The sequence below is a fragment of the Giraffa tippelskirchi genome, chromosome 1 (assembly GCF_054371585.1).
Source record: "Giraffa tippelskirchi isolate mGirTip1 chromosome 1, T2T-mGirTip1v1.2.pri, whole genome shotgun sequence".
NCBI lineage: Eukaryota > Metazoa > Chordata > Mammalia > Artiodactyla > Giraffidae > Giraffa > Giraffa tippelskirchi.
In genome coordinates, this window is record NC_137275.1 from 46,588,448 (window position 1) to 46,612,630 (window position 24,183).

At 38.4% G+C, this 24,183-nt stretch overlaps 1 protein-coding gene and 1 long non-coding RNA gene across 4 annotated transcripts in view; one reads left to right on the forward strand and one right to left on the reverse strand.

Moving 5' to 3' along the window:
* Positions 1 to 24,183, forward strand: part of CORIN (corin, serine peptidase) — a 285,216-nt gene that overhangs the window by 112,519 nt on the left and 148,514 nt on the right. For all 3 annotated transcript variants that reach the window (XM_081590643.1, XM_081590651.1, XM_081590633.1), the window contains exon 5: positions 7,136 to 7,317. In XM_081590643.1, the coding sequence (XP_081446769.1) occupies positions 7,136 to 7,317 (182 nt within the window). The remainder of the gene's footprint in view (positions 1 to 7,135; positions 7,318 to 24,183) is intronic.
* LOC145545819 (uncharacterized) lies at positions 4,975 to 22,203 on the reverse strand. Its single transcript, XR_014082229.1, has 3 exons — positions 21,900 to 22,203; positions 14,040 to 14,121; positions 4,975 to 7,370 (listed from the first exon to the last, which is right to left on the reverse strand). It is a non-coding gene; the product is annotated as an uncharacterized LOC145545819 (long non-coding RNA).

Below are 24,183 nucleotides of genomic sequence, written 5' to 3' on the forward strand. Positions count from 1 at the left end.
GAGAGCAGCCTAAATCTATTTTGTATTAGGGGAACTACAACTAGCTTAATTTTATGAGAATAAAAACTGAGAGAATAAATGGATTTGAGGGAGGTCGGGGAAGTAAAATTAGCGATACTTAGTAATTAACTGCATATGAATGGTGAGGGTGAAGCAAACGTTTGTAGGCTTGAGGACTTGGGTAGACGGTATTAGCACCAAGAAAGTCATTTATCTCAAAGGAAGACTCGTGGCTATGGTGGTGGTGGGAGATAGCAGGGTGTTGTTGACATAATGTCTTCCTCAGGTTCAACAAGTGCATGACCGTAATTTTCCTTTCGGTGGAGATAAAAGCAGTTTTCTTTCTGGAGGAGATGATGTGATTTATACTGTCATCCAGTGCTATGCTGGTAAATTGGCTCCCTGAAAAACGAAACTACTATTTGCAGCATTTACTGATTTCTGTGGTGTAAAGATTCCTACTAGATTTCAAGCTAATAATAGTTAAACAGACTCCTCGCACAGCACTAGTTTTGTCCCCTGAGAGGTATTTGTTGAGCTCCCACTTGGTGTGAGGCATGCAGCCGTGTGCTGGCTCTTTCTCCTGTATTTTTCCTTATCCACTTCCCACCCTCCTCCAGCCCACTCTTCCCCACAGGTTAGTTTTAACAGTAGGTCTGCTTTCTAGCTTCTGGTGGCTCAGAGAGGCAGTCTTGATCCTCTCGTTTCTTCTTTACCTGGTTACACAGTTTGGAATTGCCTGCCTCACTGTGAGAGGCTCTGGCTCCTATCAGGCGGCCTTCTGCACACAGCTCTCTCCGAGTTCCAGTAACTGCTTCTTCACCTTTTCCCTTGAATCTGGGATGCCAGCAGCAACCTGTCCCCACAAGCTGCACTACCCCTAGTTAGTTTTTTGAAACCTTTCCAGCATCTTTGTAAATGGGCCCTTCATTAAATGCTCTGTAGTGACCCTACTTGAGCAAGCTGTTTCTTTCATGCTGGAACTATGATTATTGCAAGTGAGAAATAAGACAGACACAGTCCTGGATTTTTAAGAATTTCAGACTAATGTGACCAAAAAATACCTTGACTTCTCCCATGATCTCTCTTCTGGTGTGAGACAGTGACACCCATAAACTTTCACCAGCATGGTTTTCCGTGCCTATGCCTAGTAAAGCTGAGAAGCAAAGGAACCTCTTTCCTGCTCCCATTATGCCCCACCTAAGCCATACGTCTCATGAGGTCGCTTGAGGCCACCAGAGATGTGAACGTAGGAAGCTGGTGCCATTGGTCCATCACAGAGAGAAAGAGCCATCTATTGTTATTCGTGTTTTCTGGCAGTGCTGATGAATTCATGCTCCTGTGTGATTTGTGAGTTTATGCCCCCATGTTATCTGTGGACTCATGTTTATGAGACGAGGTCAGCTAGGTGAGACATTCTGGAGTGCGGGGCTGGCGTCAGAGCACTGGCTATGAGATCTTTTTAGGTTTCAATTTTCTCATAATTAAAAGGAGGAGATAGGAGTAGATTTTCTTGCAAGACCATCCATCAGTAACATTCTCTTCATAACTAAAGTCTGCAGCTCTGGGTGCTCCCTATGACTATGACCTTGTGAGCGCTGCTCACTGAACAACTTGTCTTGGCTTACCAAAGACAAATTTAGGAATTAAAAAAAAAAGATTGTGTAAATCTCATCAGTGAATGATACATCTAACTCAGTAGCAAGTCTTTTACCAAGTGATATATCAAAGAGAAATATTTTAGTTACCTATTGCTACATAGCAGATTAGCACAGACTTGGCAGCTTAAAACAGCACACATCTGTTATCTCCCAGATTGTGTGATTTGGAACCTGGGAGTGCCTTAGGTCCTTTGTCTCAGGATGTGTCATATGGATGCAGTCATGGTATTGGCCAGGGCTGGGGTCTTGTCTGATGGCTTTTGCCTAGGAAAAGGATCCACTTCCAGGCTCATGTGATTGTTGGAAGAATTTCAGTTCGTTAAGGGTGAGAGTCTCAGTTCCTGGCTGGCTGTTGGCCAGAGGACAACCTCAAGTCCTTGCCAGTAAGCTCACCCGATACGGCAACTTGCTTCAACAGAACCAATGAGGAAGAGAGTCTGCTAGCAAGATAGAAGTCACAGTCCTATGTACCCTAATGGCGCAAGTGACATCCCATTACCTCCTACTGATTGTATGTAGGTCACTAGCCAGCTCACACTCAAGGGGAGGGATTATACAGGGCATAAATAGCATGAGGTTGGGGTCATTGGGGGCCATCTTAAAGTCAGCCTTTCACAAAAACTGCTCCTCCCCCATGGGAAAAGTGTTTTAAATCCTGAGCTTTTCTGATATACTCAAAGATTAGTTTATTTGTCAGAAATAAGAAGTGACAATGAAATGCAGTGTGGGATCCTAAATGAAGATCTTGGTGATATTTGAATCGGGTCTTTACTTTAGGTAAAGATATTGTACGGTGTTAATTTCTTGGTTCTAATAATAGTAGTGTAGTTGTGTAAGGTGTTTGCTTTGGGGGAGCCTGGATAAAGGCCGTATGGAAACTTTCTGTATTATTTTTAAAACTTTTCTGTAAGTCTCTAAAAGTAGTTTAAAGTAAAAAGTTAAATATTAGATAAAATTAGCTACAGGAATATATTGTACAACATGGGGAAAATAGGAAATATTTTATAGCTGTAAATCAAGTGCCATGTGCTTAGTTGCTCAGTCATGTCCGACTCTTTGAGACACCATGAACTGTAGCCTGCCAGGCTCCTCTGTCCATGGAGATTCTCCAGGGAAGAATACTGGAGTGCCCTCCTCCAGGGGGTCTTCCCAACCCAGGGACTGGACCCAGGTCTCCCGCATTGCAGGCATATTCTTTACCATCTGAGTCACCAGGGAAGCCCATAAATCAAGTATAACCTTTAAAAGTTGTGAATCTCTATATTGTACACCTGTAACCTATATAATATTGTACATGAACCATATTTCAAAAAAACTAAAAAGTTGGAAAAAAGTGATTTATAAAACCTAAAAATCCTTTAGCTATTATATAAGCCTACAATGTGGCTATAGCTTATTCAATAATTTTAACTTTATGTCTTTATCAGAGCTATTTTTGCAGATGAAAATCTGTAAATTTGTGGGTGAAGAAATGGGGAGATGTTGGTCAAAGGGTGCAATAAAGAAAAAATATATGTATTTTTGTAAATATAGGAAATTTAGTAGATAAATTTGCTTAAAATTGTATAGGTAAAATCTATAATTTTTTGTATTAACAGAGAGATAATTTGAGTAGCATTCCTAATGAAAATCCCCTAAAACCCTCATTAATAGTGTATAGTAGAAGTATTTATATTTGTATGTATTTGTTTCAACAAAATTACAGAGGTAAGAATTTTCTGCTTAAGCTTTAGTTGAAATGTTTTAAGGGGATTTTGCACAACACCAAATACCCTTCAAATGTCCATTAAAAATAATCACCTTTTCTAAAATAGTGTCCTGATAGCCAAATCTGACTCCTTCCGTGTTCTGAGCACTGTTTTCAGATGTCAGTCTGCTTGTTGCTTGGATATCAGCACTTATATTCCAAAATAGTGTGGTCTGTCTCAACACACTGTTCCATGTGATGAAAAGCAAAATGCTTCAATCCCTTGTAGGCACTTGAATTTCATGCAAAGCAAGAACAAATGGCTCCTCATTTTGCTCAGTGTTTGAAAGGGCTGCTAGTTATTAATACCCCATCACTATTTCACATGTCCTCATCTGGCAATTTAAAGCCTATGGGTCTTGGCTGGTTACACCTCTTAAGAGAGCTATCTGGAAACACTCTAGACATTTTTCTTAGGCCCTATTTTTAGAATGGAAGGCCTAATGGTATTTTAATGTCTCTATATATTCCCAGATCAAGTCTCGAGAAAAAAAAATATCTGTTACCTTTTGAAATTTAGCAAAGCTGTTGGGATTATCACCACTCCTCTGAGAAGCATTGTGTTAAAGAGTGAATTTTGATTCACAGAATATCAGTGGTAAAAGGACTGTGAAAAATCAGCTCTTCCAAACCCCTCACTTTTCAAATGATGAAGCTGAGTCTTGTGTGAATGAACTGTTGGCCAAAGATCAGACAGTGAGGAGTGGCCAACATGAAAAGTTCAAAGGGGTAGCTTATGCTTTCCTGCAGAAAATAACTCAGGTGAGGGTCCATGAAGAAGTGAGCGTCTGAGTTAAAAGACTCAGCTTTAGAGTGAAAATGGTCTGCTGGACCCCTGTGTGAACCTTCATCGCCCTTACCATAGAAGGTTCTGAATGAAGATGTGACACAATCAAAGAATATGTGGGCTCAGAAGTGAGGAAAGATCCAAGAAACACCTGGGAGAGTTGGTCCTCAAGTGCTACTCAGCCTCGCAGTGAATCTTCCCCACCTGACAATGTGGGATGACTTTTCCCTCTGTAAGTGGCACCTGGAATTCTATCAGAGATTCCTTTGGTCCAGCAAGCAATCTTCTAATGATGCCAAAAACCTCTGGAGGGTAAAGTGTCCATCTATTATTATCTACTACTCATATTATTTTCATCTTTTTTTCTTCTTTGAAAATCTCATTTCAATCAGCTCACTTGGGGAACGTAGCTTTGGTGGTAGGAAGGAGAAAAATGTTTAGCAGCAAGTATGGCTTCTGAGGTGGTGCTAGTGGTAAAGAATCCACCTGCCAAGCTGGAGACATGACTTTGATTCCTAATTTGGGAAAAATACCCTGGAGGAGAAAATGGCAACCCACTCCAGTTTTCTTGTCTGTAGAATCCCATGGACAGAGGAGCGTGGTGGGCTACAGTCCTTGGGGTCACAAAGAATCGGACACAACTGAGTGACTAAAAACAATGATGCTCTGGTGGAGGTGACTTTCCTGGTGGGGTGCTGGAGTGGGGTGGGCAGGATGGTGTCAGGACACTGGGACACAGGTCAGGGACTCCAAGCAAAGGAAGAATGCTGAAACCAAGCCAAGCTTGTTGTGTAGCTTTATTGTGGGCTCTTACACTTGGGAAAGAAAGAGAAAAGCCTTCACCCTTTCCTAGTGTTTCTTAGCCCCTCTGGCAAATACTGATTGATTTGAGGTTAAGTAGAAGTTTGTAGAGTGAAGGAAGAACCCAACCACTATGTATATGGTTGGTTCACTGGGAAAGTGCATAACCTTGAGTTATGCTTTCGGAACATACATTCCTAAAGTAAGGACTCATTTGTAATAGAGTAGTTAATAGTCCTTGACTTGGTTGGCCTGGGTTTGAATGCTGGCTGGGACACTCACTAACTCAGTGATCTTGGAAGAATCTCATATATTTTCTGTGCTTCAGTTTCTTTATTTGTATAGTAGAGATGACAGTAATGGTATCGCTGGTGTAGTACTGTAGTGAGAAATGAGTTAATGTGTATGTAGCACTTAGGGCCTAGCAAAGTAGAAGCAATTGCATAGGAATTCTGTGTTTTCCACATACCTCAACCGTGTTCCCCATATTCCTCAACCACGTTTCTCGGTTTTATTTGAGAAAGTATGTAAGGTCTCTGGAATAAGATCTAGGAAAGAAAATCTTTTCAAAAATATTATTTAAGCAGAATTTTCAGTTCTATGAATATCTAATTTATTTCCTAAATGGCAATCAGGTGTCTCCTTTCCACTGAGATACTTGCTTGCACTAATTCATATTTTATGTCTAAAGCTAATTCTTTCAAATGCAAAATTTCTTCTAACATCTTCACTAACAAATTTGGATACATATTAATACAGTTATGTGAATATTAGGATTCTAAAAGTTACTTAATTTTAAGACAAGTTTCTGAGAAGAAGGACAAAAGTATTTGTATCTAAATGTAATTGCTGAGTACTCTTTTCCCACATTTTTATATATAACAAGGTCTCACCCTCAAGATTCTTTCATAGACTTGATCCTTTCTGTTTCACCTCAGTGGCTGGCACATCCCTTTATGTTCCAGTGATCTACAGATGAATGAGTGGGGCATTATAAATGTGTTTGTTGGGTCAAGGAGTTCTTAAAGCCTAATTATTAGGTCCTTATGTGAGAATAAATGATATGGGATGGTAGATAGGGCATGGGCTGAATGTTAAAAATCTGGATTCTCTTCCCGCTTCCTCTGTTACGAAGCTGTGTGTCTCAGAATCTCCCTAGATTTCCCTCAAATGAAGGATTTGAATGAGGTGTTGATTAAGATTTCTTACAGATCTGATACTGTATGATTCTGAAATTTCTTATTGACCCTACATTTTTGAAGTGTGTGCTTTGTTTTAACTGACATGTACATTTTCTTGCCTGGTTTTCTTAAAAATCATTTGAGATGCCTTTGCCAGATGACCAGCTAGGGTGAGCGGTGCAGTCCATAGCTGCAAAGTAGAAAAAGCTGCCTGGATCTGCAGGAGAACAAGTCCATGACCTTGACATTGTAGTGTCCCAGTTCCCAGACACAGGGCCTCGGGTCCAGCACTGTTTGATTGCATGTCAGATGAATAAAGACAAACTCCGAGGCATCGTTACCTTACTGCTAGTGGGCAGTTGTTTGTGTTTTGCTATTTTGCAGAAGAGAGCATAGAAATGAAAAGATAAATTACTGTACAAGGTTTCAGAGTTGCCATTTGTTTGTGTAATATTTTCTTTTCTAGGGAGACAGTAAATGTTAAGGAACAGCTTTCTCTCTGTCTGCCTCTCAGAGATACTTTGAATTTCTCAGAGGGTTGATAAAGAAATGAGATTAACCTATTTTGTGATCTACTTCTACCTTTTCATTTTGGGGACATTCATTTTCATGTTAATTTACTCCTTATGGCAGTAAGTAGAGCTTTTTTTTTGTTTTGGTTGACAGGTTTACTTAACACAAGAAATCTCAAAAAAAATCATTTTGGATAAATCCTTCTACAAGAGAGAGTTAGGTCATCTGTTATGGAACTAGCTTATTCCCTCTAGAATCATGACAGTGAGGTGGCTAAAATGCTTGTTACAGGGTTGAAGGTTGTTGTTGACAATTGAAGTTGTTGATGATAGTAAATATAAATTAAGGTATTATTGTAGCATGGGTGGCCTTTTCTTTAGTTTAATTATTATTTTGAGAAACAGTCTGTAAAAACATTAATTTCCACCTTTCTCTTTTCTTCTAGTCATGGACTCCTGCCTTGTAGATCCTTCTGTGAGTCTGCAAAACAGGGCTGTGAGTCAGTCCTGGGAATGGTGAATGCCTCCTGGCCCGATTTCCTCAAATGTTCACAGTTTAGAAACCAAAGTGAAAACAGCAATGTCAGCAGGATTTGCTTCTCACCACAGCAGGAAAACGAAAAGCAATGTAGGTGTCTGCATTTTGTTGCATTTTTAAAAAGTTTTGTATTGAAGTTCATGCTAGGAAATACACAAATAATGCATATAGTACAATAAATCTTTAACAAAGTGACCAAACTCATGTAACCAGCACCCAGATCAAGAAATAGAATAGTAACAGCAACCCAGAAACCCAACCTCCCTCCCAGTGATCTGACCCTCCCAAAAGAGACCTCTATATGGACTTCTATCACCTCAGGTAATTTTGCCAACTTCTGAACTTGGTATCAGTGGTATCAATCGTACAGTATGCATGCCTTTTTTGTCTCACTCCATTTGCTCAACATTATATTTTAGAGATTCACTGTATTTTCATCTTCTTCTGGTTCATTCATTCTCATTTTTTATGGTATCCTAATATATTTTATGGACTTCTCTGGTGGCTCAGTGGTAAAAAATTCACCTGCCCATGCCTGCCTGTGCAGGGGATGCAAGTTCAATCCCTGAGTTGGAAAGATCCCTGAGAGAAGAAAACGGCAAACCACTCCAGTATGCTTGCCTAGGAAATCTCATGGACAGAGGAGCCTGGTGGGCTGCAGTCCATGGGGTTGCAAGCAGTCAGACATGACAGCGACTAAACAATAATGTTTTATACCACAATATATTTTTCTACTCTACTACTGACAAACATGCGAGTTGTTTCTAGCTACTGTGAATGGTTATGTTATGACTATTCTTGTACATGTCTTTGATGGAACATGGCTATGGATTTGTTCAGCACAACAGTTTTTAAAGTGGTTATGGACATTATATTCCTCCTACCTATGGAAGTTGCACTTGCTCCAAATTCTCCCCAGCACTTGGTATTGCCAGTTGTTTTCATTTGAGCAATTCTGATGGTAGTGTTGTGGTATTTCTTTGTGGTTTTAAGTTGCATTTTCCTAATGATTGGGGTTGAATTTTCAAGCTATTTTGGTTATTTAAATATCCTTTTTTGTGAAGTGGCTGTCTTCAAGTATTTTGCCCATTTTTTGATTGGGTAGTCTGTCTGTTCCTGATTTGTAGCTCTGCATGCATTCTGTATAGAAGCTATCTGTTGGATATATGCATTGTAAAGATCACCCACTGACTGGTTTACCTTTCCTTTCTTCTGTTAGTGTCTATTATGGAATAGAAAGTCTTAATTTTGATAGGCCTATATTGTTAATCTTTTCCGATTCTCAGTTTTCCAGATTCTCATGCTACAGTATGTGAGAGCCTCTTTCTAAATTACTAGGAGGGCCCTTTGGCTTCCAGAACAGTTGCCTGGAGTTTTGAGTTCTTTTTCTAAAATATTGATGCTTAGCACTAAGCCATCCAATCCATTGTCCTTATAGTTACTTACCAGATACTTGGCTTTTCCAGTTTTACTTGATGGGAGGGACATTGACCTGTCACAAGTTACTTATCCAAGCCAAAAGCAAGGGTTTGTTTATTTCTTTTTAACACATTGTACGGTAGAGGTCTACTGCTAAATTAGGATTCCCTCCCAAAAGTTGTACATAGCAATAAACTACCAGAATGATGAGTGAGTGTACATGAAAAAGAAGCCCTTTTAATTCTTTTTCAGCTACATTTCTCCCATTTTAATAAGAACACTTTATTAGTTGTCATTTGGAAAAAGTAGCCTGTTGATATAGGATTTAAGAATCCATTGAGAAAATTTTAAAATCAAAAATCATCCATGTTCCATAACATGATGGTCCTAAAGTATCAGTTTTTAAAATCACAGTAATACCAATATCCTTTAATAGCTCTAGGTGAAATGCCGCTTCACATATGTTCCTCAAATATCAGAAGATAGTACAAATCTTTCCGTCTTGGAAAAGATTGATGATTTTGGAAAAGATCTGGGAAGATATATTAAAGAAACTTATGTTTTAAGAGAACAGAAATGTCCTAAGTATACTCATCTGAGATCCTCTTGTCAGCCGTTTTAGAATTCTTTACTGTACTCTTTTTTTTCCATGTAAGTTAATTCTCTGAAAATGAGTCTGATAATCGATGTTTGATGCAGTATTTTCCTGGAATCTAAAGTAATTTTTCCATCTCATGCTTGATAGATAAATAGGATGCTAGCCATCATAGATATATTCATAGGGCATGTGCTAGGAAAGAACCACTGTTAGCTGTGATATTTATGTATGCATGAGAATATAATTTCTAGTGCACACGCACATAATTACTTAAAAATGTTCATGTACTAAGAATATTGTATGCCAGGTAGAAAAATATGAATTATATAATATTCCCTTAATCGTATAAGGGTTTGTGCTCTAAGACCAGTTATGAATATAACTCGTGAAGTCCTTTTCTCATTTTTTTCACTTATTTAGTAAATATTCATTGAGTATTCAGTTCTGAGTATTATTGCAGGTAATATGAAAATATAAAAGTAATTACAGTAACCATAATATTGGTTTATATCCACCTAGGGTAATAGTTCTCAACCAGAGATAATTTTGCAACCCTTCCACCTGGGAACATTTGGCAACATCTAGAGATAATTTGGTTGTCACAACTCTGGGCACAGAAAGAGTTGCTACTGGCATTTCACAGGTAGAGACCCACTATACTGTAAAACACCCTGCAGGGCATAGGGCAGCTACCCACACAAGCTGTTTGGTCCCAAATGCCAGCAGTGCTCTTTTTGAGAGCCTCTGGGTTGGGTGTGATGTTTTGCAAGGTACTTTCTAGTAATAATAATAATAATACTTCTCATACTCCCTACCTTTAAGGAGTAATAGTTAATACTTTAAGGAGTGTTAAGCCTAATCTGGTAGATCTATATATGAGAATGTGAGAAACAATGTAAAAAGAACATTAGTAACTCCATATAACATGCTGACAGACAGAAACTATAGAAGAATACAGGTTAAATGTCAATGGAATAGAAGTGGAGTCAATGACATAAAGGAGTTCTGAATATTTGAAAAATGAAGGGTCTCACTTGACACAGAGGAAGCAAGGGGGTGTACTGGGTAGGCATTCAGCACTGCGGACCTGTGTTGGGCGTCAGGTGTCTATTTAGCCCGAGAGACAAATGATGATTAAAAGTTGACTCCCATCTTAGTTTTCTCCTTCCAACTCATCAAGTCGTTTGCCCAAGAAAACAGCAACCTCACTTTTACCTTGTGAACCCCATTCTCCTTTCCAAAGTGCTTTCGCAGCTGTTAGCTCACTTGGCTTCCAGAGTAAATCTCTGAGGTATTATCATCTTCATTTTATAAATTAGGAAACTGAGGTTCAGGAAGATTATCCCAAGATTATTTTAAATCAGCCCCCCAGTTCTGTTTTCATCCTGGGACTGTCCTGGGATTTGATTATTAATCTTTGAATGCTCCCCTCTGTTATAGCCTCCTTCTCACAAGAGCTTTCAAATGGCTTTTTAGACTGAGTTGAGCCAAAACTCACAACTTGTAACAGCTGCTTTTCCCAATGCACAGCTCTGTAAATTTAATTCATCTTGTCATAGCATCTTTTAAATCAGTCATAACTCTGAAGATATTTTATTCTCATATTGAAGGATACTCAGTTGTCTTACCCTTTCTATCTTATATCAATGCCTGGTCCCATAAAGTAAATAATGTGCTAACGTGATAATGCTGTGGAAACTATTCTCAGAGGTTTTTAAAATAAACATTAGTGTGTGTTTCCATAGTTGAGTTGTGAGAACTCAGAGGGCTTAAAGGTCAAGGTCCATCAATCATTCTGAGCTTCCTGACTAGTCCTTTGCTCTACCTTGTCTGAAATTGTGTATGGAAAGTAGTTTAGAAATAGATCTCTGCTGCCATGAAAGAACTTCAGCTATTTATTCTTTCATTTTCCTCTTCCTTTTCCGAATATCTCATTTGCTTTCTTAGCTTTGGTTGCTGAGATAAACCACTTCAGTATGTTAGCTCCAATATATTATTTTATTGTCTCAAGATCTTAGTAAAACATAATACCCCCTTTCTCCTTTTGTGTTGTGAATTCATTTGGGAAAATTACTCTTTCTTTGAGGTAGTGTCAATATTTTGCCAGAGGTAGATGAGTAGAATTACCAAAATTAGCCACACACTTTTCATTACAATGAATAGTCATATATAATGAGATTTTCCTAGAACCTCAAATTTTGCAACATTTATAATTTTAAATTATTGACACTTTAAATTATAAAAGCATTTTCTTTGTTTGACATTTATTGCTTCTTTTAAGGGCACCAAACCTAAATCTGCAGACTTGTTTTCAAGCCCTGGTTGTTTTATTTAAAAACAACCAGGGTGGTCTTGAAGCAAGTTGCATAAACCCTTTTTACTTCTCTTTCCTCAATTTTATTTTACAGTAGGAATAATACCTGGGTGGTAGAATGGTTTTATGGACAAAATAAAATAATGTATTTGAAAGAAGTTTGGAATCCATAATGCACTATGAAAATGTAAACACTTCAGTATAACAGACACTTAGAAGCATGTTCTATGGACCATATAGTCAGTCAGGAACTGGAAAGGAAAGATGGAATTCAGAATTTTTAAAAAAACTTATTTATTTGGCTGCATCAGGTCTTAGTTGCCCCTCATGGGATCTCTTTAGTTGCAGCAGGTGAGATCTAGTTCCCTGACCAGAAATCCAACCCAGGCCCCTGCACTGGGAGCATGTAATCTTAGCCACTGGACCAGGGAAGTACTGGCATGCAGAGTTTTTAAAGTGCTCATAAGCCAATGGAGAGCTAGACAGATGAGTACAAAGGCAGAGCCTAAGACAAGGATTTGAGCACAAATCCTATGTTTGGGAGAGGCATGCACCAGTGGAGGAGTGGGAAGGTGGTTCAAGGGATGGAAGGTGGTCAGTAAAGGTAAATTCTGAATCCAGCTACCATCGTGGTCAACTGGAACTTAATGTCATGGTAAAATCTGGGAAATAGTGTATGATCTATACAATATGGCTCTGAATTACCCCAGTAGAGGGGTGAGGAGCTGGGGGATACCCTTCCTTCCTTTAGCCTTTGAAGCTTATAAGGATCTACTACAGCTTATAAGTACTATGTCCTGTAAGAGCAGAGACATGGGATTGTGGAGGAGGAAGTCTGAAACCTGGCTGCACCCTTCAGTGGAAGAAGGCCTTTGTCTCTGGTTATTTCTCCTTCATCTGTGGCACTCTCTTTGCCTTTGTTTCTAGAATACTGCTCTGTTTTGGTCTGCTTCCCATACTCTGGCCACACTCCAGTCTCGCCTCCTTTCCTGGCTCCTGAAATATTGATATTCCACAGAACTCTGGTCTCAACCCTCTTTCCTCAATATTCTATTCATTTTGTCTAGGAAACCTGATAGTTGCTCATAGCCTCATAAGTACTGATGACTCAAATCTGTACTTCATCCCCAATTTTATTCCACTCCCCCAGGCTTCCAACTTGTATTCCAAAGTCTTTGCTCCAGCCTCTCAAGCAAAGCTACTTTCCCCTAGGTCTCCAGAAATTGCCATCCATGTTGCTGAATTCTATGGGAAGTTCTCAGTCTTCCCCTGACTTGACCTCCTGCAACTTTTGACACACTAAATCACTCTCTTCCTCCAAGATAAACCCTCTACGCTTCCAGGTAGGTTTTCTTTCTACTTTTGGTCTGTGTGCATATTCAGTTGCGTCTGACTCCTTGTGACCCCATGGACTGTAGGCCACCAGGATCCTCTGTCCATAGGATTTTCCAGGCAAGAATACTGGAGTAGATTGCCATTTCCTCCTCCAAGGGATCTTCCCAGCCCAGAATTTGAACTCATGTTTCCTGCAAGTCTCCTACACTGTAGGCAGATTCTTTATCTATGAACCACCAACAGAATTTCTTTCTACTCTGGCCATCTATTTTCAGCCTCCTTTGATATTTTCTCCTCATTTCTCTCACCTTTAAACACTGGAGTGCCCCAGGGCTCATTTCTTGGATCACTCCTCTTTTTGATGATCTAATTCAGGCTCATGGCTTGAAATACCACCAGGCACTGACATCTACCAGCATGGATCTCAAACCCACACATCCTCTAAACTCTGGGCTTGCATGCATATGTATGCTCATGCTATACACTCACACCACACACACACACACACACACTGCTTTCAGCTTTCTAGTTATTTCTACTCAAGTGTCTACAAAATGTGTTAAGCATAGTAGGTCCTACATACTACCCTGATCTAGTATTGCCCCCACCCCCACTCTCCTCCAAACCCTCCTCATGTTAGTAAATAACAACTTAATTCTTCTAGTTGTTTCAGCCAAAAACCTTGTATCATCCTTGACTTTTCTCTTTCTCTTCCATACCGTATCTGATCTTTCAGAAATCGTACTGTCTCTACTGTCAAAATATACACATAATCCAACCAGTGCTCACCATCTCCATGACCTCCCCTGGCTCTGGTCATTTCAGTTCCTGCTTGGATTATCCTCCCACCTCCTTATTAGCATCCTTGCTAGCCCCAGCAGGTTGTTCTTCATACAGAAGCAAAAGGGATCATTTAAACATTTACATCTCTCCTCTCCAAATTTTCCCATCTCCCTCAAAATAAAGGTCAGTATCCCTACAACCTTCAGGGCACTCCATCGGTATCATTGTATCGCATGACTCCAAGGGGGCACCAGTCACACAGAATTCAAGATAAACAGTGCCTCCCAGAGTTGTACAGCACAAACATCCTGCCCTTCATGATCTGGCCCCTGTCACCTCTCTGATTTTTCTCTGAATACTTGCCTTTTTGCTCTTAAGGCTCCAACTCCTCTGCCTGCAATGCTCTTCTCCTAGAGATATCTTCTCAGTTCTTTAAAGCACCTGTCTGTAGGGATGCAACATAGAACATGTTAGGGAGAGTGATCACAGATAAGGGAAGGAAGAGAAGCCATAGGAATAACAGCTATTGTTATTGTTGTGGTTATTTGGGCAGTGATAGAGATAAAGATTTGGAAGAGCTCTTAATAAACTACACAGTCAGCTTGTCCAGTAGTTGAATTTCATTTGGCTGTGAATTGAAACTTGCAGGTTTTTAAAATCATTTAAAGTCCCTAACAATCTCTTTCCATCTGTGAACCATGAGGAATGCTCAGCTTGTGGATTTCCTCTGTTTTCTGTGAGAGCCAGTCTTGTTTTGACTTCCCTCCTTCCCATGCCAGCTATAGAAGCAGTGCCAAATAAAACAGATTTCTTGTTGAGCCTAAGTACTAGCTCTTCTCTTTGGGCTCAGTAATTCTTGTTTATAGATCATTTGAGATTAAGTGTCTATTCTCTGCCAGATATTGCTTTGCTTGAGGTGGCACAGTGGTTCCTGAAACATAAATAGAGAGATGTCCTTTCCTCACCTGCATTCATTCATTCTTCCTCTATTTTCAAGTTAATTGCATGGCTTGGAAGTTGATAACTCAGAAACCCAATATCATGGGTTGATCCCTGTGCATCTTACAGAATATTATTTTGTTCAGTGGCTGGAGACCAAGGGCATCCATTTTTTGTTCAGTATTGCCTCTTGCTATAAGAAATCCACGTTTGTGGTCTTACAGATGGCAATAAAATGCAGAAATGTTTATCAACAAAGCAAAAGTTTGATTTTTTAATATATGTAATTATAAATTCATAGCTCTAAGTCTATTTTATTTTGATCAATAAGCAGCCTGACCACTCTAACAAGAATGCTGGTAATTCACATCTGAACAATTCAAAGCATGATCTATTTTTATTCTATCTCCAGCTTTCTAAGGTGATCAATTTAATCACAGCAGATACATCTTTATAGAACCAGGAAGCTGAATAAAATTGCTAGGTTTATTTTTCACACAATAAAAATATTAGCTTAATTCTGTTTCATATTTGTCTCTAAAAATTCCCAAGACTGGATGCTACCTCTGTCCTTTTGATGGACATAACTCCTTACACTCTGTCAGTTCTCCTTGAAATTGAGCTCCAGGAATGTGGCAATTTCCTGATAATTCAGACATCCTAAAGTTTGAACTCCACACTCTGGGCCACCCACTGAAACTAATGCATGATTCAGAATCATCTCATCAAAGTCTGAATTTCTTCTGAAATTGTGACTTCATTATGCCAAATAGCATCACGATCTTCATAACTTCAATCCCATTGAGCTCAGCAATTGAGAAGTAATTGCCATCTCCATTTCATTTGCTCAATCCATACGTTTATTTGGTGTCTAAACCTCTGTGCACATTTAAACAAAATGAGCTAAATTCACATTGAGGAGGCCGTGTATGTAACGTATTCAGAGCTATGGTCTTCCAAATATTTTTGCTTGTGGGACCCTAAAGGATTTTGAAAAATTATATACCCCTTTCACAATTCTAAATTAATATTTAAAAACTTTAAATCATGAATGTAAGCAGTTGACAGAGTACAATCTAAAGGATATAATAATCGACATTTTAAAAATGAAACTGTTACTCTTTTAAATGTGTTCAATGGAATTTAAATACCATAGTGACTTGGCACTCACAGCCATTCAAAATTTGCAAGCTCTTCTTTTAACATTGGACAAATATTGCATAGCTTCTCTTTTCACACTTCTATTTCCCTTTGCTCACATAATTTCATTCTGGTGTATTCTTTTTAATGCTTATAATTATTTTTATCCCCCTAGAAAAAAGCCATATATGAGAGTGGAAATTATTAACTTATAAAAAACTTTTCTCACTTATGAGACTGAGTGTTAGCATTTTTATAAACTTACTGTGTTAATTGTGACTTAAGTCTATTATGTGTTTATAAAGAATTACTAAGCTTAAATGTGACATTTCTTGGAAATTCATCTCTCATTGTGTTAGACTGGATGATTTCTTTTAAAACTGGTTTGTGTAGAATGGAACAGGGTATGGCATCAATTCCATTTCTACATTTTTTGTCTTCTGGATTGTAATGACTTAAAGATTTATTCATATAATTTAGTACATGGAAATAAAAGGAGTTTACCATAATAATGGTCTTCAATTATTTGAACAACTTTCCAGGTTAACATCAAAAGTCACATAGTAATAATCTGCCATTAAAATTATTAGAGTCTTGGTTTGATTCTTCTCCTATTTTTGAAAGTAAGAATTGGAAAACACCTTACTTGCCCATGAATTTATTATCCTGTCATTAGAGTCTTAATGGTCTCAATTTCTGATAATTTTACCAGGATTTATCAAACATCTATTTATTTTATTTGTCTAACATCTTTCAGTTAGATCACTTTGTTTAACTCCATATACTGAGAAAGAATTGGGAAACTGAAATATTGTTAATTTCAATTTATCTTTGATAATACAATAATTTTGATGAAAAGCTTTATATGCTATCATATGCATTAAATATATGCATCAAAACTTTGAAACTGTTTATTTGGTTCATTCAATTTACATAGAATTTACCTAACTGGTAAAGCGAAACTTCACTGTCAAACTAATTGGCCAAATTAGAATGACTTTCAATGACAGAAATAAGCTGTTTTTTAGTTTATATTAGTGTGTTAGTATATGTGCCCATGTAAAGTATCTTACTTTACTTCTTAATTTACACAATAAAATTCAGTTTTTTCTTGTGTACAATTCTGTGAATTTTAACACATGCATAGATTCATATAACCATTAACACATCAGGATACACAATAGTTCTATCACCCAAAATGTGTACTCACGTTATCCTTTGTAGTCAAACCCACATTCCAACCCCATTGATCTGCTCTTCAGACTTTCAGCCATACTTTTCCAGGGTGTCATATAAATAGAATTACAGTATCTTTTGAGACTAAACTTTCACTTACAATGATACCTTTAAGATTAATTCCTATTGTTACTTGTATCCACTATTAGTATTATTTTTACTATTAGTATTTAATTTCTATGTTTGATGACTTACTTGTTGTAGGACATTTATTTTTAATGCATGCCTGTACCCCAAGCTCAAGCAAGTTTTCCCAAACCTCATCCTGCGTGGCCCCTAGGACTCAGCGCCCCTGAGTTGACATGTCCTCTTAGCTGCCTCCTCTGCAAGATTCCCAGCTACGGCCTAAAGGACATTTTTTAGTTCCAACTTTTAGTGATTATGAATATTATTGCCAGCCATTTACTTAAATTTTTTTTAGCAAATTCCTCCAGGACAAACACCTAGATTGATAAGTGTTTTATTATATAGGAATTGCCAAACTGTTTTCTAGACTGGCTGTTTTGTTTTGCTTTCTCACCAATAATGTATGTGAATTCCAGTTGCTCCATAATCTCACCAGTGCTTGGTATTGTCTGGTTGATTTGTATTGCTTCTGTTAGCTATTCTAATAGGTATGGAGAGGTATCTCATTGTGGTTTTAATTTGCAATTATTTAATGACTAGTGAATGAGCATCTTTAACATGCTGATTTCCCATTGGTACATCTTCTTTGGTGAAGTGCCCATTCATTTCCTTTGCTCGTTTTTTTTTTCCCCTTAGGTTGTATTTCTTATTGTTGAGTTTTGAGAGTTCTCTGTATATTCTCGGTGGCAAATCTTTTATTGATTATGTGATTTGGAAATATTTTCTCCCAGCCTACACCTGTCTTTTCATTCTCTTCTCATTGTCTTTCACTGAGCAGACATTTTTTATTTCAATTAAGTCTAATTTATCAATCTTTTTTGTATGTTACATGCATTTGTATCAAAGAACTCTTTGCCTTACATATGTGCATGAAGATTTTCTCTTATAATTTCTCCTGAGATTTTTATACTTTTCATTTTATTATGAAATATGGTGAGTTAAATTTTGCATAAAGTGTGAAGTACAGGTCAAGTGGTATTTTCTTTTTGCAAATTGATCTCCAATTTTTCTAGGGGCACTTGTTGAAAAGACTATTCCTTTCCTCATTACATTGCTTTTGTACCTTTGTTATGTTAATTAACCATATTCATGTGGGTCTCTTTCTTGACTCTACTAGGTTCCATTCAGTATCTATCTAAAACCATGCTATCTTGATTATTATAGCTTTATAATAAGTGTATAATAATACGTGTATAATACGTGTATAATATCTTGGTGGTGTGAATTTTTCAACTGTGTTCTTGTTCAAAATTTATTTTTAGGTTCTAGTGTCTTGCCTTTCTGTATAAATTTTCGAATCAGCTTGTCAAAAAACCCTGCAGTGATTTGATTGGAATTGTGTTAAAGCTATCGATCAATTTAGAAAGATGTCAATTTGATATCTTAAACATATTGAATCTTTTAAATCATAACCTTGGTTTATCTTACCATTTATTAGGTCTTCCTTGACTCTGTTATCAACATTTTCATTATATAGATTTTGCACATATTTCACTGGATTCTTTTAGAGCTGTTGTAAAAGGTATTGTTTTTGATATTGATCTCTTATTTTTCATTGGTTGTTATGGTAAACAGAATTATAAGATACTCTCCATTACCCTGGAGTACTCACTCTACCTGTATAATTTCCCTACTTTTGAATGTGGACATGAATTGTGTATATGATATGATAATCACTTCTGTTATATGTCCCAGCCGACTTTGAGAAAGGTAGAGTACTCATGGAAGGGCTGACATAATCATTTGAATCCTTAAACTCTATTCTTGGTTCCTAAGAGTTTTTATTATGAAAGGTATTGAATTTTATCAAATGCTTTTTTTCTGAGTCTGTTATTTTGATCATTTGGTTTTTCTTTAGTTTGGTAATCAGGTGATTACATTTTTAAAATTTTTTGGATGTTGAACTAGCATTGCTTCTGAGGATAAATCCTACTTGGTTGATTATTTTGTGCCTAAATATGATTTTCCTTGAATTTATTCTATCAGGTTGATGGAAAAGAACTTTTTGGCCAACCTAATATTAGGGGGCTGCTGTGATTCTAAAGTCTAAATTTATATCTTTCACTAGATTTAGGAAGTTATAGTCATTTATTTTTCAATTTTCTGTACAAATGTTTCTCACTTCCTTCTTGGATTTTAATGACATCAGTGTTAAATCTTTTTATAGTACCCAACTGGTCCCTAAACTTATGCTCTTTTTTTTTTTCTCAGTCTTTCTTCTCTCTCATGCAGGTTGGATAATCTATTAATCTGAGTTCAAGTTCACTGGCTCTTTCCGTTGTCATCTCTGTTCTGCCATTCTGTGGCTCTTAAAAAAAAAGGAACTTAGTTATTGTATTTTCTAGTTCTAAAATTTCTACTTGATTCTTTCTTGAAGTTGTTATTTCTCTACTGAGAACTTCTGTCCTTCCACTCATTTCAAACCTGTTGACCATTACTTCATGGAGCATGTGTATAATAGCTGTTTTAAAGGCTTCGTCGAGTAATTCCAACATCTACGTCATTTGAGGGTTGGTGTTTATGTTTTCAATGAGGGTACTGAGAATGTTCTGCTTTCTGGTCTGTCAGCGGATTTTGGATTATCAAGTCGGCATTTTGAGTACATTATGAGATTCTAGGCCCTGTTAAAATTCTCTGAAAGATGTTGGTTTCTGTTTGTGTTTTGTTGTTTCATAGTCACCTGACCCACTGGGGTTCAGGTCATAAGTTCTGTTATATCTTCTGTGGGCTTTGGTTCCAATGTCAGTTTAGTTTTCAAAGACTTTGTTGTACCTCTTGGATCCTTCCCACATGTATGCCTCCTGTCGACCAGTCTGGTACCTGGGCCATGCCTACATTGCAGTTTACTTCTCAAAACTTTTGGTATTATAGTTCAAACCATTTTTACGGATGCATTCCTCGGGAATATGCTCAGGATTTCATACACAGCTTCCTCCTCTGTGGCCTCCTGGAAACTCCCTAACTCCCAGGGACCCTTCCTCCTGTTTTTTGTTTAAAAGGCTGTAGTTTCATCATCCATTCAATGTCATATCCACCTCTGGGCAAATACACAACCTAGGCTGTCGCTGCCTCCCCTGTTGCAGGCATGCTGCTTTATTACTGGGACCTCCCTCCAAAGGAGGGTCAAGAGAAAAGACACCTCTGGGATTTCCCCTTCTCTTTGTTTGGCAGGGACCCTCCCTCCCATTTCTCTGACCAGGGAGAGAGTTTCTCTTGACCATGCCTGCTACATAGTTCATAATTTTACTACCCTGATTCTGTGTTGCAAAATATGGGTGGAAAAAGAAAAACACTAGAAAATAAACTTCATTATTAGTCTTTTTTTAAATTGAAGTATATATAGCATATAGCATTATATTAGTTTCAAGTGTACAATGTAATGACTCAATATTTGTATTACTCTATTTTAAGTCAAGTTCCCTTTTCAATCTGCCTATTATTCCTTCCTTTTCAGATACCAAAGATAACTTACTTGATGTGTTTTGTTGACAATATTCAGTTATAATCAGAGGGGTAATGAGTTGGAATATTCTTATTCCATCTTAACTGGAGCTAGAGGCTCAGAATCTCACGTTCTATCTCTAATTTTAAGATACATATTTAGGTAGACAGACAGACAAAACTCAAGGCTTTGACACAAATTTGCTGTCTGAAGGAAATAAGCACTCTTGCCTTCAGTGCTTCTTCTCTGTGCTCTTTTAGCTTTGCCCATCAAGAGGTTTTCCTTAAGAACAATGTATTCTGTGACATTTGAGGGGTGAGGATGCAAGACAGCTAAAGGGAAGGTAGTTTGTATTGTCTACTGTTTGGAACTCCAGAGGTTTCACACTTTAGGATTATATACCACCACAGGCTTGGAATGGTTAAGAGATGTGTTTTTATTTGTTTCAAGTCATTCACCGGAGATTCTGAAAGGGGAGGTGAGAAAAGAAAAGCTGATGATTTCATCCTTGCATGTGGCCTCAAGTAAAGGCAACTGTAGTAGAGAGGGAAATTAAGGACATGGAAACTGATTCCCTTAAAAATCTGCCTGTATGTGCCCTTGGAAAGTCTTTGCTTACCCCTAGGGAAGGACCTGCCACACTTAGAAGATGGCTGTTGTAGAATCATACAGGCCTGGCTACTATCCTGGTTCTAATTCTTCAGTGGTAATCTGAAGTTGGAAACAGACACATATAGTGTAGATATGAATCACAAGTGACAGAAAAGAATGTGCACATGTACAGGTGACAACATTAGTATATGTGGAAGTGATAACATTAGTATATGTGGAAGTGATAACATTAGTGATATGTGATAAGTATCAAACACAGAGGGCTTCCCAGGTGGCAATAGTGGTAAAGAACCCAACTGTCAATGCAGGAGATGTAAGAGACACGGGTTCCATTCCTGGGGTTGGGAAGATCCCCTGAAGGAGGGCATGCAACCCACTCCAGTATTCTTGCCTGGAGAATCCCATGGACAGAGGAGCCTGGGGGGCTATGGTCCATAGGGTCACAAAAAGTCAGACACAACTTAAGTTAGCACATGTATTCTCTGCACGTATCAAGCACAGAAAAGTGCTGAGTAATTGTGAAGGTGGAATAGTTAGAGGCTGGTGGGGCTAATCTATGGAAATGGCATTTTGAGAGAGACTTGTAGAAGGGATGATCAATTACTTTTAAGTCAAGCTTCTCTTGACTGAATATGGTCAAGGCAGTCATGAAATTAAACAAGAAAAAAAAATCCCCAAAGATATAGTGGTCAGACTTTCCAATCTAAATAAGAGAGTCTTAATAATACCTTTTCGGAGAAGGCAGTGGCAACCCACTCCTGCTTGGAAAATCCCATCAATGGAGGAGGCTAGTAGGCTGCAGTCCATGAGGTCGCGGAGAGTCAGACACGACTGAACGGCTTCATTTTCACTTTTCACTTTCATGCATTGGAGAAGGAAATGGCAACCCACTCCAGTGTTCTTGCCTGGAGAATCCCAGGGATGGGGGAGCCTGGTGGGCTGCCGTCTATGGGGTCTCACAGAGTCAGACACGACTGAAGCGACTTAGCAGCAGCAGCAGCAGCAGAGAAATGTAGCAAACCCTGAAGAGAAGCAAAAGTATCCTTTTTAAGAAAAGAGCCCAGAACTTGCTCTCTTCATGAGTACACGCCAAGGAAGGCCGTGTGAGAACATAACTATCAGATGGGCCCTCACCAGGAATCTAATCCTGATGGCACCCTAATCTTAAGCTTCCAGAATCGTGAAAAATAAATGTTTTTTGTCTAAGCAACCTAGTTTGCAGATTGTTATGGCGACTTGAACTGGCTGAGACACTGCCCATTTTGTAGGTGAGAGAGCTGATGCTTAGAGAGGTTAAATAACTTGCTCAAAATAACAGAGGCAGGACTTGACAGAGCTGATGTTTGAACCTGTTTTGATCTGGGCCTGTTAAGAGTTCAAAGACCTAGAATGGCCCTGTTATAAAACACAGTGCACTCATTTTAAGAGAAGAAAAGAGGATTTCTATGTGCATCTAACTTAATAACATTTAAAAACCACTCCTTTCAGGTACTTAGAATAAAGATTAGACCTCTCACATTAGGCCCACAAAAGAAGGAAAGGGTTTATTTTATAAAGAAAGTACATGTTGTGTAGGGACATTTCTGTGTATATGTACATGTGTCTATAGAAAACACACAATTGCATATCTTAAGCAAATACTTTATGATTAGATACGCAATGGATACCTGTACGTACCCCATCAGCTTCTCTCTCTTGTATTCTCCATGGGAATGTTTCTACTTTTCTTTTTATTTCTCATGGTTGGCCTTTTGAATAAACCTCAACACAGAACAAAAGTTCAGTTCAGTTCAGTCGCTCAGTCGTGTCCAACTCTTTGCGACCCCATGAACTGCAGCCTACCAGGCCTCCCTGTCCATCACCAACTCCCTGAGTCCACCCAAACCCATGTCCATCGAGTCGGTGATGCCATCCAGCCATCTCATCCTCTGTCGTCCCCTTCTCCTCCTGCCCTCCATCTTTCCCAGCATCAGGGTCTTTTCCAATGAGTCAGCTCTTCACATCAGGTGGCCAAAGTATTGGAGTTTCAGCTTCAACATCAGTTCTTCCAATGAACACCCAGGACTGATCTCCTTTAGGATGGACTGGTTGGATCTCCTTGCGGTCCAAGGGGCTCTCAAGAGTCTTCTCCAGAACCACAGTTCAAAAGCATCAATTCTTCGGCGCTCAGCTTTCTTTATACTCCAACTCTCACATCTATACATGACTACTGGAAAAACCACAGCCTTGACTAGATGGACCTTTTTTGGCAAAGTAATGTCTCTGCTTTTTAATATGCTGTCTAGGTTGGTCATAACTTTCCTTCCAAGGAGTAAGCGTCTTTTAATTTCATTGCTGCAATCACCATCTGCAGTGATCTTGTGGCTGTTCAATTTATAACTGCTGCTATTGACCTAAAACTCTGAACTCTAAGGAGAAGTTGAGAGTTTTGTTCTCAGGCTCCTTCAACAAGATGTCAGAAATGCGTGGCTTAATTCAGGCTAAGACTCTGCACTGAAAATAAGTGCCTGCTTGTAGTCTTCTAATTGAAGAAAACACAATGCTCAGATCTGCCCAGTATAGAATAGGAGTGATAAAAATAAAAGAGCCTCAAAATATTTTTGTTTCATGAAGTCTTTTATTCTGCCAGTCAAATACAGAGGCAGACATGAATGCACTGACCTTTTATTTATTTCTGTTATCTGTAGCACATTTTTGCTATTTTTATGAGACAAAGCCTTGCAAGTTTATTTGACTGGAGACTCAATATGAAGTAAGATGCAAGACAACATACTTTCTATCAAGAAAGCAACAGCTGTATATAGGACCCTGGTCCACTAAAATCAAATCAAATGTGAAAAACAGAATGTTCTGGATGAGGTATAAAGTTCATCATTCAAAAATCTTGAGAGTCTTTGGCAGTTGCTCTGTCCACTCAGTAGCATATGGAAGGTCTGAAAGAGTTAATGTTTTCTGAAATTGCTTCATATTCCCAGCCAGTGGCCCCACAGGACCTGGCTTTTTACACCATAG